Source organism: Macaca fascicularis, chromosome 3 (assembly GCF_037993035.2).
Source record: "Macaca fascicularis isolate 582-1 chromosome 3, T2T-MFA8v1.1".
NCBI lineage: Eukaryota > Metazoa > Chordata > Mammalia > Primates > Cercopithecidae > Macaca > Macaca fascicularis.
Window position 1 is genome coordinate 166437844 of NC_088377.1, and position 19439 is coordinate 166457282.

General features: G+C 33.4%; 1 protein-coding gene across 41 annotated transcripts in view; it reads right to left on the reverse strand.

Annotated features, from left to right (window-relative positions):
• The window catches only part of POT1 (protection of telomeres 1), a 114670-nt gene that overhangs the window by 19231 nt on the left and 76000 nt on the right, over positions 1 to 19439 (reverse strand). For 34 of the 41 annotated variants that reach the window (XM_045388452.2, XM_074035903.1, XM_074035924.1 and 31 more), the window contains 5 exons: positions 16719 to 16874; positions 10807 to 10973; positions 9674 to 9753; positions 4737 to 4793; positions 1126 to 1282 (listed from right to left, as the gene is read on the reverse strand). In XM_045388452.2, coding sequence (XP_045244387.2) covers positions 1126 to 1282; positions 4737 to 4793; positions 9674 to 9753; positions 10807 to 10973; positions 16719 to 16874 — 617 coding nt within the window. The remainder of the gene's footprint in view (positions 1 to 1125; positions 1283 to 4736; positions 4794 to 9673; positions 9754 to 10806; positions 10974 to 16718; positions 16875 to 19439) is intronic. The other 7 variants (XM_074035935.1, XM_074035932.1, XM_065542523.1 and 4 more) reach the window with 1 other exon arrangement.

Here is a 19439-nt window from a genome sequence, read left to right on the forward strand (position 1 = left end):
AATGGCATCATTTGGAATCAAAAAGTGTATGGTTTTATTCTAGTTCTGTTGTCAATTCACTGTGTAACTTTAGATAGTTTCTGTTAATTTCTGAGATAATGTCCTTATTTGTTTAAAAAATGATCGCAGAGAGTGGTTTTATTTTACAAAGCTGTATGATTTTACAAAATTCAATAAACCAAAATTTGATAATACTTGAAGAATTATCTAAAATCCTTATATATACATTTTAATCCCAACCACCATTTCAAGCTCAAATGGGCAAAAACTGTTCCCTTACATTTTATTTAAAGAGATTTAAAAAAAAAAAATTTCCTCAAACAGCATTATACTCAAATTTTTGAGGGGAAAATATATGTATATTAATGAACACTGATACTCACAATTTATAAGCACACAAATACATGGCGATGTACATATATATATACATATTGTAGCACATTTTAGTGAAAACTCAATTTATGGCATCCAAATGCATACAGCCATCAATTATCTACATTTTCCAAAACATCATCTTAGATATTCAGAGGAAAAATAAGCAAATTGCAAAAAGATGAGGAGCTTTTAAAAATGATTTTCAGAATATGTCTCAAGCTGATTACGTAGTAAAAGGATTACAAAACAGTTATATACATTTATTACATATTTATATGTTCAGAGTAAGGCACTGAGAAATTCTCAATTACTAAAGAAAATTTAAATTACATTTATTATATTCTAGTTATTAAGTAGGACAGAAGTTTACCAACAAGGCTCTCTGTATCACTTAATTAGATATTTCAAGTAATCACAACTCTTTCCAAAAATTTCAGTTAATAAAGGTTTATATTTAAGAAGATACTTTTGTGACAAATGAGTCTGCCCAAATATATTAATTATTTATTATTTCTCATTTGCCTTTATCAGAGTGACTAAGCTGAATTTTAGATCTGAAAATAGCAACCACTTTTATTACTATCAGAATAATTTATTCTCTAAGAATTTAGCATTTTACCTAAAAAATTTACCACTCTTGCAAAATATATTAACAATTTACTTATTCCTAAGACACAAAATTATACATATGTGCACATATATAGACAAATAATATGAAAGCACATTTGTTTTATTATGGAAAATACTCACAGTAAATGACATTTAGGGCAATGAAGTTTAACAGACTGAAATAGTCTTCTGGGCTTATATGACCTCAGTTTTGCTCGGATGCGATATTGTTGAGGAGCTTTTTGTTTCAAAATGGCACACAGTGGTGTCCTCTCCAAATATTGATGATCTGTAAGTACTGTAAAGAATTTTTATATATTAAAACAGAATAGCAAGAATCATATTTATGACATGCATCCTTCTGAACCAAATATATACTATAAAATTTAATTAATTTTAGATCTATTAAGTGTCACTCCATGAAAGCAAGGGTTATGTCTTTATTCCCTAATGTATATCCAGGGCCCACTAGCATACTGCCAGGCACACAGTAGGCACTCAACAAATGTGTACTAAATAAACGCTGGATAATTTGGGGGAAGAAATAACTTAATTGCCTAATAAGCATTCAAAAAAGTATTTTTATATGGGACTAATGGAAATCTGGCTAACAGAATAAAAGCAAGGTTTATTTAGCTAAGAAAATAATATGCTAGGCAACCGTTTAAGTTCTAATTGGTGTCTGACACAAAAGAATGTAACAAAACACACTTGCTGAATATTATTTGCAGGCTCTTGGATGTTTCAAATTAGTTACGGAACTATCATTTATAAAATCAGATTAAGAATAGGAAAGGACATTAAGGGTGATATAACTGTCATGGGAGTGGTGTAGGAGTGGAGAAGAGAAGAGGAAGTTTGGGGAGTTGGAAGGAGAGAGTGGAGCATGAGGGAGAGGAAAAGGAAGAGGAAGTTGAATCAAACTGGAAAAAAAAGTCAGACAAAAGCATTAGGAGCAATTGCCTGGGAAATAGGTACAAGAGGTCTCCTCAGCTACTTGTGGAAAGATGGCCTGGGTGATCAGTTTTTACTGGAAAAAAGTATAAAATTGCTGGTGACCCTTAGCTTAAGGCAACAGCTTGCTATACATTCTAGCTTAACACTTTCATGTGTTTTAGAAAATGAAAATGATGTACAAATCTTATTAACCTCAATGGCAAAGACAATTCCTTTCAGCTTTAATTCAGTGAAATTCTTGTTGAATTAGTTTTCCTTCAAGGATCAAACGGCCAAGAGTTTACAGTGGAACATTTTGTTGTGGTGGAGATTTTTTTTTTTTTTTTTTTTTTGGGAGATGGAGTTTCGCTCTTGTTGCCCAGGCTGGAGTGCAATGGTGTGATCTCTGCTCACCACAACCTCTATCTCCCGGGTTCAAGTGAGTCTCCTGCCTCAGCCTCCTAAGTAACTGGGATTACAGGCATGTGCCACCACGCCCAGATAATTTTTGCACTTCAAGTAGAGACAGGGTTTCTCCATGCTGGTCAGGTTGGCTTCGAACTCCCGTCCTCGGGTGATCTGCACGCCTCAGCCTCCCAAAGTGCTGGGATTACAGGCGTGAGCCACCACGCCCGGCTGGCGATTGTTTTTAAAAAGACCATTGGCAGACCTGATCAATTTAGTGTAAATTGCTACACAGTGATAAGAACAATTGCTTCAAACTCATATTTTAACCTAAAGTTTTTAACTTTTCATTTTAAAATGCTTTCAAACTTAAGGAAAATTGTAAAAACAATACAAAGACCTTCTGTATAATCTTCACTAAGATTCACCAATTGTTAACATTTTTGCACATTTATCGTTGTCACTGTGTCTGTCTTTACCTGTCTCTCAACACATAAATATTATTGAATCATTTGAGAATAACTACCAGACATTATGCCTCCTTTTCTCTAAATCCTCCAGTATATATTTGAAAAGAAGACATTTTATTGACATAATTACAGGTAATTTTCAACATTAGAACATTTAACTGATTTATTACTATAATCAAATTAACAAACATTACTCAAATTTCTACAATTGTCCTCAAAATGTTCTTCGTAGCATTTATTTTGTTTTCAAGTCTAAGATCCAATTCTGGACCATGTATTACATTTTATTCTCATGTCTCTTTAGACTTCTTTAATGTAAAATAAATCCTCAGTTTTTCTTTATCTTTCACGACACTGATATATTTGCACAGCTATTTACTCTATAGAATAAACACCAAATTGTGTGTGTCTGGTTCTTCTTCAGGCTCAGGTTTAGCTTATGCATTTTTGGCTGGCATAATGCATACGTGATACTGTGTGCTTCTCAGTGCAGCACATCAAGGGGCATACAAAGTGAGTGTTTCTATTACTGTAGACCTAAACTTTATTCACCTGGTAAAGGTGGTGTCCAATCACTTCTCTACTAAAAACTTACCGCTTTCCCCTTGCATTTAACAAGAATATACAAGTAAATATCTTATTTTTCATCATATATCTTGATAGTTTAGAATTCACAGATTCATAACTAACTCAACAATGACTATCATGGTTACAAAATGGTGACTTTTTTTTTTTAATTTCATCATTCCTTTCATATTTGTTATTTTACTTTAAGAAAGATATTTCCACTTAACCCCATATATTTTATTTTTCCTTTATCATCATCAACATGGGCTCATGCATTCCTGCTTTACTCAATTAGTATTAATCTTATTTGTTTTGATGCTCAAATGTTCCCAGATTAGACATGTTCTATTCTAAGCCATTTGACGAGTTTCATCATTAACTGAGAACCTCCTTACTTTCTAGTACTACAAGGTTATTCCATACTAATTTTGTAATTCCCCTGTTCTAGTTCTGAAATCTGTTGTTTCACCAAGGAGCTCTGATTCCTTTAGAGAAAAATATTATTTATAAACCACGATCTGTGCACTAGGTTTGCTTATGGCAACTGGAGTGCTGCTGCATCTATGACTTTTCATGGAGAGAGAGATAGGGTATATATGAACACACATTCATACTGACACACACACACACACCCCCCTATAATATAAACGAAAGTGTGTATGTATGTGAATATATATGTATCATACATACACACAGCTACATCTATTTCTGTATTTACCTAGGAAAACATGAGTACATGATGGCACCTCCAATTACAATACAACATTAAAAGCATTCATCAATCCTTTTCCCATTCGTATTTATATCTTCTTCCTCCAATTTGAGAAATTAAAATTTAATAAATTTGTGCTTAAAAATATTTTTCTGAAAATTGTATTAATTAGCTGATGTAACAAAAGGAGGGTACTTGATAGACACACTATCATTACTAACATTAAATTAAAATTTTGAGGCATATTGCAAGGAGCTCCTTTATGGTACACTGTTTAATGCATCATGTGACAGGATAACTCTTCGTGTAACAGTTTAAAGATACGTGTCTTTACATTGCATATTTTAAGTCATGTAACTCTAACAGAGATACATGACTTAAAATACATCAGGTATTTAATGCTTAAAATACGTATCTGTTTTAAACGTTAAGTCTGTTAGAGATATATGACTTAAAATATGCAATGTAAAGACTCGTATCTTTATGGGTTCCGTTTTGTGCCAATGGCACATGGTAGAAGAAGAAAGTTAAATATGGACATATTTTAGCTTTAAAGGATACGTGTTCTACTATTAGAAAGAAATGGATTAGTTGGTAAGTGTAGAGGCAGACTTTATTACACTCATTACTGTGCCCATATCAAAAATGATACATGGTCTTACTTGTAGCAGATAGCTGTTGACATCTTTCTACCTCATACAATGATACTGATCCAGAGCCTATAAAAAGGAAAAGGCAAAAGAATTAAGCCCATTACAACTTCAATGTAGAACTGAAAACAGTAGAGCATTGCTGAGAGAAACTGAAGACAATACAAATGAATGGTGAGATATGTCACATTCATGATTTAAAAGGCTCAATATTAAGTTATCAATTCCTCTCCAAATGAATCTGCAGATTCAGTATAATCCTTTCAAAATAGCAGAGACTGGGGTGGGCACAGTGGCTCACGCCTATAATCCCAACACTTCAGGAGACTGAGGTGGGTGGATCACTTGAGGTCAGGCGTTAGAGACCAGCCTGGTCAACATGGTGAAATCCCTTCTCTACTATAAATACAGAAACTAGCCAAGTGTGGTGCAGATGCCTGTAATCCCAGCCACTCAGGAGGCTGAGGCACGAGAATCGCTTGAACCCAGGAGGCGAAGGATGCAGTGAGCTCAGATTGTGCCATTGCACTACAGCCTGGGCAAGAGAACGAGACTCTGCCTCAAAACAACAACAACAAACAAACAAACAGCAGAGGCTTTACTGCAGAACTTGCAAAGCAGATGCTATCACTTATGTGGAAGTGCAGAAAATCTAGAATATTAAATAACATTTTATAAAATAAGAACAAAGTTGGAGAACAATGTACGTAACTTTAAGACTTACTATAAACTTACAGTAATTTAAGACAACATAGAACTGGCATGAGGATTGAAAAATAGATCAACTGAATTAAATTAAATAGAGAGCCTGGAAATAAACCCACATTTACATTGTATTTTGATTTTTTACTAAAGCAGCAAAGCAATGCAAGGAGAATGCAAAAGGTGATGCAATAATTGAAAATTTACTATGGGGAAAATGCATACTTCACACTATACTAGTAAGCATTGAATGGGAAGACTAGACATAAGCCCACATTTATACTCGCTTGACTTCTGACAAAGACATTGAAGTCATCTAACAGGAAAAAGGAAACAAATGATGCCATAACAACTAGAAATTCCTATCTAAAGAAAAAATGTCTACCACATATCATGTGGCATTAAAAAGGAAACAAACTAGTGATATATGCAACAATGTGATTAAATCTCAAAAACATATAGTATGTAAAAAAGGATACATATGATTCAATTTTTTCAAAGTTCTAGAACTGCAAATCTAGAGGGATTTAGGTTACAAGTTTATGTATTAGTCAAAACTCATGGAGTGGTTCATAAAATGGAAAGTTGTCCATTTCACTGCTAATTTTACCTCAAAAACAAAAAACTCTAAATAACTACTCAACTCTAGCTAATTATGTTCATGCCACGGTGTTTAGAAAATGTACTTATGTCTGCAACTTACTTTGAAATGTGTAAAAAATATAAATTAATGAATGAAAAGGCATATAAGCCAGGCGCGGTGGCTCACACCTGTAATCCCAGCACTTTGGGAGGCTGAGGCGGGTGGATTACCTAAAGTCAGGAGTTCGAGACCAGCCTGGCCAACATGGTGAAACCTTGTCTCTACTAAAAATACAAAAATTAGCTGGGCATGGTGACAGGCACCTGTAATCCCAGCTACTTGGGAGGCTGAGGCAGGAGAAGCTTGAACTCAGGAGGCAGAGGCTGCAGCAAGCTGAGATCGTGCCACTGACCTCCAGCATGGAGGACGAAGCAAGATTACACCTCAAAAGAAAAAAAAAAAAGAGGCATATAGAAATAAATGCACATGTGATGGAGCAAACAAAGTAAAATAGTTATTGGAGAGTCTAGCTGGTAGGTATTTGAGTATTCATTGTACAACTGTTTTAACTCTACCATGTACGAAAGTCTTTATTATGTTGAAAAAATACAGTGTAGAGGAAATAAAAGAGGAGATGGATAAAATAGTAAACTTATGAAATTTAATAGAATGACCAAATGAACATCAAAAATAGGACTTTAACAAGAAAGCAAAAGTAGTAGTCATAGCATTTAGGTTACAAAATGCTTTCTAAAAAGAAGAATTTAAGACTTTAAAAATCTGTATTTTGTAATCACTTTAGCTTACATTCTATTATACATAACAGTATATTATGTTTTTATAATTTATTTTATAAAGCATTACACACAAACATATCCTCAGTATTGCCAATAAGTGGTATAAAAATCCAAGTCAAGAGGACTTGAATGAACATCTCAAGCTGGCATTGGTATAATTTCAATAAATCTAATTCAGTAATTAATATTAGCCATTACAACACGAGATGGAAACAATGGCAGAAACCATAAAAGTAGTCAAATAAGAAAATGTGTAAAACATACATGGTTGCCCACAAACTGACAAAAATATAATTCAACAGAAAATCAGATAAAGGGTAAGAGCAAATAATCTGAGGAAGAGGGAATTAAAAATGTTCATAAACATATAATAAGATTTTCAAGTTTCCAAGTAGTCAGGAAAATTAAGTAAGAAAATGCGTTTCACCTGCTGAACTGTCAAAAATTACATATAATGTTAAATTCCAATACTGTGAAGGTATGAGGAAAGTACATTCTTCTATACTGCTATTTGGATATAAATTCCTATGACTTTTGGTAAATAATCGGGCAGCATCTATTAAAAGACATGCATACCCTTAGATATATCAACCTCACTTTTAGGAGTTGATTGTGGAGAAGTGCAAACATGGAAGCACATATATTCAAGGATGTTTATTAAAGTATTATTTATAACAGCAAAAAAATGGTAAAGATCTCAACGTGTATTAAATGAAAAATGAAAAAAGTGTAACATTATTACTATGCAACTATAATGAATTTGAGTCATATGAATTAGCCCAGAAAGAAAGATCTATAATATATTGTTGAAGAAACCAACTATTTATTATAGTGTGATTTCATTTTGGTAAAAATTTAAGAAAAAGAGAAGAGTCATATTGTTTATGTATAGGTATATATGTTTGTATAAAGATGAAGTGATTGAAGGAATCACACTAAACTGTTAAATCTTACCTCAGGGAGTAGGGAATAAAGGCATAGTGAAAGCTATTCAACTAGATATTATAACACCTATTACAGTGTACTTTAAAAATAATGAAAGAATAATTCTAAAAGGAAAAAGAGATTGTAAAAAGTATAATTACAAATTATATTGTCTCCAAGTGATTGTTATTTGAACTAAATCGGTTTCCTCATGGTAGTTCAAGTAATCATACACTAGGCCACAATGTTATCACGAAGGTGTTAGCATTTTAAAATAAGTAGAGTTTTAAAACAGAGATAATGAAGAAAATAAATGTAAAGTACATACCAAAACATCAAAAAGCCTGCATTTGAATTTGTCTTGCTTTATCATCAGTTAACAGCTAAGTAACCGTGGACAAATTATATGATATCCATCCATCGAAGCCTCAGTTTCCCATTGTTAAAAGGAGACAGAATAATTCATCTCATAGGATTGCTGTTAGAATTAAATAATAATGCGGCCGGGTGCGGTGGCCCACGCCTGTAATCCCAGCACTTTGGGAGGCCAAGGCAGGTGGATCACGAGGTCAGGAGATCGAGACCATCCTGTCTAACATGGTGAAACCCCGTCTCTACTAAAAATTAAAAAAAAAAAATTTAGCTGGGTGTGGTGGCGGGTGCCTGTAGTCCCAGCTTCTACTCGGGAGGCTGAGGCAGGAGAAAGGCGTGAACCCAGGAGGCGGAGCTTGCAGTGAGCCGAGATGGCGCCACCTCACTCCAGCCTGGGTGACACAGCAAAACTCCATCTCAAAAAACACACAAATAAACAAACAAAAGAATTAAATAATAATGCCTGCAGGCACTTACATGCCTACCAAGAAATGTATGTTAATTTTCATGCTTATCATTATTGGGATGGAAAGAGAATAAATCTCATAAAACGATTTTTTGGATCACAGTAAGGTAGGAGTTAGGTAGAAAATAAAACAAAAACAAAAAAAAAAAAAAACAAAACAAAACCAAAGAAACGTGACCTAGATTCCAGGTCCCAAAATGCAGATATAGAAATTCAGACAGGCCAGGCGTGGTGGCTAACACCTGTAATTCCAGAATTTTGGGAGCCTAAGGCAGGAGGACTGCTTGAGACCAGGAGACCAGGAGGTTGAGACAGGCCTGGAACAATATATAGTGAGATCCTGTTTCTACCAAAAATAAAAAATTAAAAGAGTAAAAAAAGCCAGGCATGTTGGCATGTGCAGGACTACAAGTCCTTGCTACTCAGGAGGCTGAGGCAGGAGGATATCGCTTGAGCCCAGGAGTTTGAAGCTGCAGTGAGCTATGATCCTGCCACTGCATTCCAGCCTGGTCGCCAGAGCAAGACAATGTCTCTTAAACAAACAAAAACCCAGAAATTAAGACAAAGTGGTAAAAGAAAAAACAATGCACACTGAAAGCTTTCAAGTTCAGATTTGACTAGTCATCTATTCAAGTAGACAATATTAGAAGGACATATTCCACTGTTTGTTAATATTTTGTATTTAGATACCTGCTTAATTCAATAAAGACTAGAAACTATGTATACATCTAACATATGTATGAGCAAAAAGTATTTGGGCCATGTGAAATAAGTGGCAAAAACAATCTTTGTTCCCTTTAAAAACTGACAAGCAAAATAGTTGTCTATGAAATCAATACAGATTTTCTTGTGAATACAAACACATGTTATGTATATATCATAATCAAGTAATCACTACCACCCAATTTGAAAATGTAATTACATAATTTAGGAAGAAACCATGTTTACTTTTTGGCATAGGATACAGATTAAGATTTTAGTATGTTCCTTTACTACATGAAATTTTTAATAAGAGAGACAAAGAGAAGACATTAAAAATAATTATGTTGATAAAGCTATTTTATTTAGCAAGAACTAAACTGTCAATGTTAAAGGCTGTCCTTACTTGGAAAGCTGTCATCAGGTTCTGATTGACAGATAACATCTGAATGCTGATTGGCTGTCAAATTTGCAGATTCTAAATCCCTATAATTGAAAGAATACAATTTCAAATTGCATAAAACAAAGTCAATACAGTAAATTTAGCTGTACCCACAAAATCCAGAAATTCATTGATATTGTATATAAAATTCTGTGTGTATAAACATTCCTCAGTAAAGGATCTGTTGCTTTCATCAAATTTTCTGAGGGTTCAAATTAAAAAGCTGAGTTTAGAAAGATACAAGTGAAACAGGGCAATGACAAAATAATACAAACAAAAATAAACTAGGAATTTAACGGATGGCATTCTGGGTCAGAACAATCTAACTCTAGATTCAAGAAGCTAAATACTATGTTGCTATATATGGCAATGATATTAAAATCAGTGAAACTGATATAAAAGTAATAAAACAGAAGCTAATTTAAAGTCACACTGATTTCAATGAATTAAAATTTAGACAAAATTTATTTAAATTTACTGAACAGTATGTTTTCTCTTTGAAGATATGAAGACTTTTTAAATTTCTAGAATATTGACCAAAATGCTTCTGCACACAGTACTCGCTAGGAATACCTTGGGAAAAAGAGATCTAAATATATAGCAGGTTTAAGATACTATTTACTTTCTGGCACATGTAAAAGTTTTAAAAATGTTTTTAAAAGGTTTAAAAGAGAGTGATACACCAAAACATGTGTTACCTATTTAATCAGTGGCACATCAGAAATATATTTTTTTCATGAAAGAATTAAATATTTTTGGAATCTTAGATATGTATCAAATTTTCTAAACTTTAGCTAAGGTCTAGTTTCCACTGTATGTTGCTGTACTTGCAGAGTGTGGTAAATGATAGAAAAGAAGCAAGAGTGTAAAAGCCAGATTCTAACAGTTGGAAAACTTCAACTATAACCTTGGCTCTGCTACTACTTAGCTATATGAGCCTGTAATCATTTGATTTCTTTCATTCGGCTCATCTGTTTAAAAACATGGCGAATGGCACAAAAGGCTAGGGAACCTATCAGAAACCCCAGGAACAATATTATCTTAGAAATCGGCTTAATCAATACCTTATTTACATTTTCTAAAAATTAAAAGCTTACTTTTTCAGTTGATCCACATCAGAGTTAGTTTCTGGCAAGACCCTGATTCCCCGACCATAACTGGTACCTCCATGAAGATGAAACTCTAAACTTAACATTGTCTGATTCTCCGAATTCATTGATTGAAGTTTGGTATGAAGGCTATAGATTCTAAGAAAGCTTCCAACCTAAAAATAGATAATTTGTTATTTGGAAAGCGAGGAAAATAAAACTTTAATAACCAATGTGGGGCAATGAGGGCACTGACCAATCAGGAAATATACTAAAGTATCTGCAAAGTATGCTATACGAGTATGGCTGAGTAACAGCTGCATGGAAACTGTATCAAAACTAAATATATGGACATGTGCATGCCTAAGCATGTATGCACACACATACATATACACACACATTCAACTGTAAGAGATATTTTCATTTCAGACATATTAAAATGTGAAAAAAAACTGTGTCTTAGCATCAATAAAATACAATGGTTAAGAAACCCATTACCTAAATGGAATTCAAGCCCTCTATTTGACTAAAGTTTCTGAAAATGCTTTGCTTTAACCAGTTTAAGGCTTAATTAAATATGATCCCTAAGATACTGTCATTATGAGAATACTAAGAAGAAATTTTAAATGTGGTACTATCAAAAAATAATAAACATCTTCCATCTTACAAGTTCTATGGAAAAAAACTTTTGCATTTGTGCCTGCACCACCACAGTGTGAAACACTCTGTGAGTTCAAATATGAGTTATCAGAGTTTTGAAATAAATGTTCTATAGTTAATCTCAGATGTTTTGCTAAACTTAGTCTACAAATATCTTTAATTATAGACCACTGAGATTTTTCTTTTAATGGAGATGTCAAATGAGATGCAGAATGCTATTCAATATATTGACACCTACCTAAAAGAAGCTATATAACCTAAATCACATTTACATTTATGAAGAAAGATTTAGAAGCAAAAGGAGTTACAAACAAGGAAATTTAATTCATTTGTATAAAAATAGCACTCCTGACTATTGGGTGACTACAGAGATACCACTTTTTTTGACCCCACAAGTTCAGGATTGAATAACAGACATCTTAAATAACAACAACAAAAAAGCAATATAGGTTAAATATTCTTTATCTGAAACACTTGAAACCAGAAGTGTTTCAGATTTCAGATATTTACGGATTTTGGAATATCTGCATATACATAATGAGATATCTTAGGGATGAGACCCAAGTCTAAACATGAAATTCATTTATGTTTCACATATATGTCATACACATAACCTGAAGGTAATTTTCGATAACATTTTCGATTATTTTGTGCATGACACAAAGTTTTTGTACACTGAATAACTGGAAAGCAAAGGGGTCACTATCTTATACTGGCACTCAAAAAGGTTTGCATTTAGAATTCTGGACTTTTAGATCACGGAGGCTCAATCCTATAAAGCGAAACATTAAAAAAAAAAAAAAAAAAGATGAGCAGCAAATCAGGTTTCCAATTCTGCTTATTGTAGCTTCTCTTAATTTTATTTCCCCTCATTACTCTTCATTTCTGATGGAGGATATCAGCAAAGGAGGTAAGGAGAAAACCCACTCTCCCAGGTGCTACTCTTTCATTCCTAAGGATCTTTTTTCCCATCCAATCATGGGTTTTATGAGGAGCAGATAAGATACAAGCCTTTTCTTTGACCTCTTTCGCTGACATCTGTATCACAGCCAGGGAGTAGTATAAAGAAACTTAAAGAAGAAAAGCACAGAAAGAAAAAACTAATTTTCCTCATAGTCTTCAAAGTGAGATATTGGAAAAAACATAAAAATTTCTAGTTTTATCTCATTCTTTTTGACTTATTTTGTGATTCTTTTAAAATATGTGTGTGTATATATGTATATATAAATGTATTAGTATAGCACATGTATGTATGATCTACAAAGGATTTGAAAGAAGGCCTAAACATATGGAGAAAGACATTCATACACAAAAAACTTTTGATACTACAAAAATGATAATTTCCTCCAAATTAAATATTAAATTCTATGCAATTCAATCAAAATTCCCAGAAGGTTTCGTGGAATCTGAAAAGCTACTCCAAAAACATACACAAAAAAGACTAGTCAAATCAATTTTAAAGAATATGAGAGGGGGGCTTTACCCTATCAAAAAATACATAAAGAAAAAGGATAATAAACATAGGTATACATACAAACCTACATATGGAGACATAGAGAGGGAGCTGGGGAGAAAAAAAAAAAAAAAAAAAAAAAAAAAAAAAAAAACAAGAGCAGGCAGGGGCTCAAAGTCAAAGGTTTGATGCGTAGAGTTTTATTTCCTAAAACTTAAAAGTGTCTGAGATAAATGTGGCAAAACATTTAAAAATAAGGTGAACACATGGGTGTTTATTATACTATCTTGTCTACTAGAGTATTTTTTAATATAACAAAATTTTGAGGCCAAGATACAAGTTATTCACATAAAGATAAGTTGTTATTATCAAAAATTCCTTATGGAGGCAGCATTGTATTTTTTTAAAAGCTTGACTAAAAATACTACGAAATGTGCCAGATGCTCTATTATAAAAAACAAGTATTGGTTAATCTTGTCAGTATTAAGATTCCAAAAATAAAAATGAAACATCAACCAAAAAATTATAAAAATATAGTTTAAAAAATGATGATAGATGTCTATTTAAATACAGAAACACTAAAAAAAAAAAAAAAAAAAAAGCAAAGTAAATATGGCTAGTAAGAAAAGACTATCCCTTTAGAAATAATCAACCGATTCCTCATAAACTGTCAAGAATTTCTCTTCAGGTTTATTATTTTTAATTCCCTGAATATGTCTCAAAATAGCCAATCAAATCACAGTTGTTGAACTACTGAAGGCCAAAACATAATTATGACCATGTATATTTTATAATTAACAATTGTCTCTGGTTAAGAGTAGGGACTTAGAAAGTAAAGCTTTAGTTTCTAGACAAAATATTTGAAATCTCAGTTAACGTGACTGGATCTGTGTAAAATGTTTAAGGGAATGACATAACAAAAAGCGAGATTCAGAAAATAGTTAAGGGCAATTCAGGCTCTAAAACGTATTGCTTGTAGATGTTGACTGTATTATATCTTATAATTGCATTATACTGTCCTCTTTATTAAAATAAAAACACATTTTTTCCTGCTCCTATACAACAAAAGTCTTTCGCACTGGTTCCAGGTATTTTTATATAAAAATGTAATTTTAAACAGTTGTCTTGAAAGTACCAAGAAGAATTCATTTATATCAATGTCAAGTGAGTGAAGAGTTCCTAAATCAAGAAGAAATGTTACAGAGGTTGTCAGAAAACAAATAAATGTGATGTCAATGTGTATTAAATAAAAATCTAAAGTTATATTATGTACACAGAGAAAAATCATTTTCATTTTTATACTGCATTGCAGACAAGTAATATAATGCCATGATATCTTTACAGAAAACACAGTGCCATATATTTTCTTAATTATGTGTGCTCATATCACCCTCTAGTGGGCAAAATAAAGCAGACCATAAAAAAGGAAAAAAGAATCTGGAAAAAAAATCCACAGCATTCACAGATTCATTCATTCAGCAGCAGCTCTTACTTACTTCATCCTCACTACGGGGAAAGCACTGTGATAGGTGCTGCTCAGGACTAAGACAAGAAAAGCAGGAAAAGCAGAAACAGAAAGACCTATGTTGGAAGACCTATGTCTGGAAGCAGTATAGGGAAAGAGAAGAGAATTAAATGGCAAAGGAAGGTATGTAGAGTGTGGAACTAAGGTGAATCTAAAATGTAAATTCATTTTGTTTATGAAAGAACTATATGAAAAAACCTCCAGAACTGAACTTATCATTATATTTAATTTTGAAATAAACTAATCAATGTAGATAATATCTTTCAGGGAAATAACGTCAAAAATATATCCTCAACAGTCAGTGTTTTCTGATATGTCACAGAGGTATGTGCATGCATATATACAAACTTACAGATGATAAAATACAGTCACTATTTTCCTGGATCCTAGATTTAATCTAATTTATTGATTTGAGTTGGGTAAACTTGTTTTGTTGTTGTTGTTGTTTATTATTTTTTCTGTAACCTAGAACAGTGTTGATGGTGAACTTATTTGTAATACAATGTAGAATGGATATATTTGCTACTCCATGGCCACTCATTTATAAAGGAAATTGGGCACTGAAATTCAGATCTTCACTCTTCTTTTAACTTCCTATTAGTAGACTAGAAGATATTTGTGATGTAGATCCCTTCCATTTAATGCTTTAAAGGATTAGCTCTTCAAAGAGACATTGTGGATTCAAACACTGGCTTCATCCAGATAGGGACAGGAGGCAGGGAAATTTTAGGTAGAAGAGGGCAGATCCCCAGCAAGGACCCTGCTCTCAAGCTGAAAAGCCTGATACCATGGCCCAAAGTGAGAACTTACATCCCTATTTTCCTGCTCAAATGTTGTCTTTTCCAAAACTACCCAGGGCCCACCCCACCTGCCATCCTGTGCCCATGAAAACCCCAGGCTCAGCCAGCAGAGGGAAGAGAGGCAGCTGGCCATCAGAGACTATGGCTGGATGTCAGAGAGAAGCAGCCTGACTTCAGAGGGACAGACTGATGGTGTAACCTGGGAGAAGAATCTGGCCCTAGAGGGCTAGACTTCAGGGTAAGACTACCTTCCTGCTCCATCCCCTTTTCACCTCCCCTTTCCACTGAGCCACTTTCATCAGTAATAAAATCCCCTGCATTTACCATCTTCAATTTATTCTTGAGACCTCATTCCTCCCGGGTGCTAGACAAGAGCTCAGGTGCCGCAAGTGTGGTGCAAAAGGCAGTCACAGTTACCCTCCACTGAGTCGTTAACACGTAAGCTGTCCATGGACAGCAGAGCTAAAACAGTACTGTAACACTTCCTCTGCGGCTTCAGGGGTCACCAGCACCCTCTCAGACGCTGCTGTAGGGCCAGTACAGAGTTTGCTTCTGCCCGTGCCCAAAAGCCCTTGCCCTGGCTCCTGCACCTGCTCACCTGCATGCTCCCATTCCTGTGGTCTCAGTGAGTGGAGCTCTCCCCTGCCAGCACTGAAGTGGCTGGCTAGTTCCAACACCCATGCACTCCAGTTCCCGCCCATGAAGGGGTAAGGGAAATACCCTGCTTCAATCCAACTAGCTGTGGAATCTTGAACCACTGATTCAACCTTTGAGTGCCTCATTTCACATTTGTAGAATGAGATGACTATCATCACCTATCTTATCAGAGAGTACCAAATGCATATGAAATGCCTAGCAAAGGTTACTCTTATTACTGTATTATTATTTATCATACCATTCTTTACTACAAAAAGTACTTTCAAATAAAAGATATAATAGAGAAAAAAAATTTCCTACAATTTTTAATAGTTAAGTACTGCCATATCTAAACTGTGCACCTTAATGTATTTCAAAAGAAAGCATGCAAATTCTATACATTACACACTATACACACATACCCAATTTGTAATATACATTAGAGGTAATTGAACAATTTGTTAAACTAATGAAAAAAAAGTTATCAGCTACATTCTATGAAACCAGTTTATCAAGCTTAGTCTTTAAGTTAGCAATATTTTATATAGCATTTGTCATTCTGAAGCAGTATTATCTCACACGACAAAATTTTTCTGTACTATTTTCACAGTAAAATTATGTATACCTTTAAGATATTTAAGAAAGATTATTTTAAAAATTCCTCTAACGCATTAAATTTATCTTTTAGTAATTTATTGTAACATACATTTTACAACTTAAAAATCAAAGAAATAAATATAATTTCTAGACTGTACCACCTATACATGTAACCATATATAAAAAATTTACATAAGCAAAAATCACTATAATTTATAAAAACATAAAATATTTTCCTACTCAACATCACCTTCAGAGATCTTGCCACATGAACATGGTTATCGTAGACTAAAATGTCTATTGTCAGATTTTGTAGCCGATGGATGTGACTTAAATCACCTTCAAGAACAAGGTCTTGTATTAAGACTCTCCAAGATGGAAATGGTGTCCTGGTGCCATCCCATACCTGCCATAAGAGAGTAGAGTAGTTTTATGATCCTTTAGAAAAAACGCTTGTGCTAAAAAGTTTTTTCCTGGTAATAGTACTTAAAAGTAATTAAACGTATGCCTCTGAATATTGGCACTATTTTAAATATGACATTATTTTCTGATTGTAAAAGAACTACATATGAACTATGGGTAATGTGGAAAATGTAGAAGAATGTAAAGAAGAAAAAGAGTCACACTGCCATAAGCCCAGACTAAATATTCCTGAGTCAAGTGTTTTTATACAATAAAAACAAACCAAAATGGTCTTGAAAAACACTCATATGTATTAAAACATTTTTGCAAATACAACTAGTAAAATTACGAATGTTCTAAAAATTATAAAAATAATACATTTCTTTGACATTAATCAAATTATTTCTATGAGATTCAGTCTCATTCTTAAATTAGTTGTAAAGCATTTTTCTGATGTTTCCATACAAAGAAGTAAATGTTGTAAATTTGAATAATTTCCTTTATATGATGATTTTCTGGTTCACATTATGCTTTTTGTTCTCCAAACCATATTACAGATGAGACATACAAACTACCTACCAGCTCTGGCTATAAATGACGCCTGGTTATTTATTAAAAAAAAACAAAAAACAAAAAACAAAAAAAAAACCATAAAACAAAACACAAAAGATAAGGCTGCACCAATATTGTAGAGATTAAAACAAATAGAATATATACACTTAGAGAAAATTCAATTTGAGAATACTGCTCAGAAAAATAATTTATATAATATTAACAGAATAGAGAAAAATGTGGAATGATGCCAGATCAACAAATCTATTGAATTATATTTAATGCAAATGATTGGTGTACCATGGCTACTGAAAAATTAAAATGAATGCACTGTGGTTAGTAAAAAAGCTACCAACATTAATATTGTGCCCAGGTTGAGATGGAAAATGATTATACTATTTCGTATGTAACCAGACGTTATTTCGAGTAATGTCTAGCTCCTCTGTTTTTAAAAAATAAAATTTAAAAATTATTTCTGACACGTAAGAAAATCAATGTATGGAAAAAAAATCACTCATAATTCTATTTCCCAGAGACGAAAACAGTAAAATGTTGCTTTATAGGCCTCCCAATATATTTTTCTATGTACATATACATTTTTAGTGTGTAAATGAAACTACAGTATCACTAAATAGACTATATGAAATTCTATCTCAACAAGTACATGTCTATAATATCATTTTATAGTTACAAAGTATTTTATGGTGACATTTACAATGTTATTTTATGGTCATCCTACATAAATAGTGTACACAATTTTCTATTGTTAGTATTGGGGCTTTTTCTAATTTTTCTACTGTATTCTCATTTTTTATACTGTAAGAAAGATAAATATATCCTTTTAAGTGTACCTTTATAAATATTTTAAATTATTTCCTTAAGATAATGAAAATAAAATTGCTGAGTTGAAAGGCACAAAAAGACTTTTGAGGTTTGCTTTTAAATTGTCATAAGAAAGGCTTTTACTAATTCTTTTCTTTTTTTAAATTATACTTTAAGTTTTGGGATACATGTGCAGAATGTGCAGGTTTGTTACATAGGTATACACGTGCCGTAAGGGCTTGCTGCACCCATCAACCCATCATCTACATTAGGTATTTCTCCTAATGCTATCTCTTCCCTAGCCCCCTAACCCCCAACAGGCCCTGGTGTGTGATCTTCCCCTCCCTGTCTCCATGTGTTCTCATTGTTCAACTCCCAGTTATGAGTGAGAACATGCGGTGTTTGGTTTTCCATTTTTGTGTTAGTTGGCTGAGAATGATGGTTTCTAGCTTCATCCATGTCCCTGCAAAGGATGCGAACTGATCCTTTTTTTGGCTGCATAGTATTTTATGGTGTATATGTGACACATTTTCTTAATCCAGTCTATCATTCATGGGCATTTGGGTTGGTTCCAAGTCTTTGCTATTGTGAATAGTGCTGCAATAAACATACAATGTGCATGTGTCTTTATAGCAGAATGATTTATAATCATTTGGGTATATACCCAGTAATGGGATTGCACTGTCAAATGGTATTTCTGGTTCTAGATCCTTGAGGAACTGCCACACTATCTTCCACAATGGTTGAACTAATTTACACTCCCACCAACAGTGTAAAAGTGTTCCCATTTCTCCACATCCTCTCCAGCACCTGTTGTTTCCTGACTTTTTAATGATTGCCATTCTAACTGGTGTGAGGTGGTATCTCATTGTGATTCTGATTTGCATTTCTGTAATGACCAGTGATTATGAACTTTTTTTCCTATGTCTGTTAGCCGCACAAAGGTCTTCTTTTGAGGAGTATCTGTTCGTATTCTTCGCCCACATTTTAATGGAGTTGTTTTTTTCTTGTAAATTAGTTTAAGTTCCTTGTAGATTCTGGATATTAGCCCTTTGAAAGATGGACAGATTGCAAAAATGTTCTCCCATTCTGTAGGTTGCCTGTTCACTCTGATGATAGTTTCTTTTGCTGTGCAGAAGCTCTTTAACTTAACTAGATCCATTTGTCAATTTTGGCTTTTGTTGTCATTGCTTCT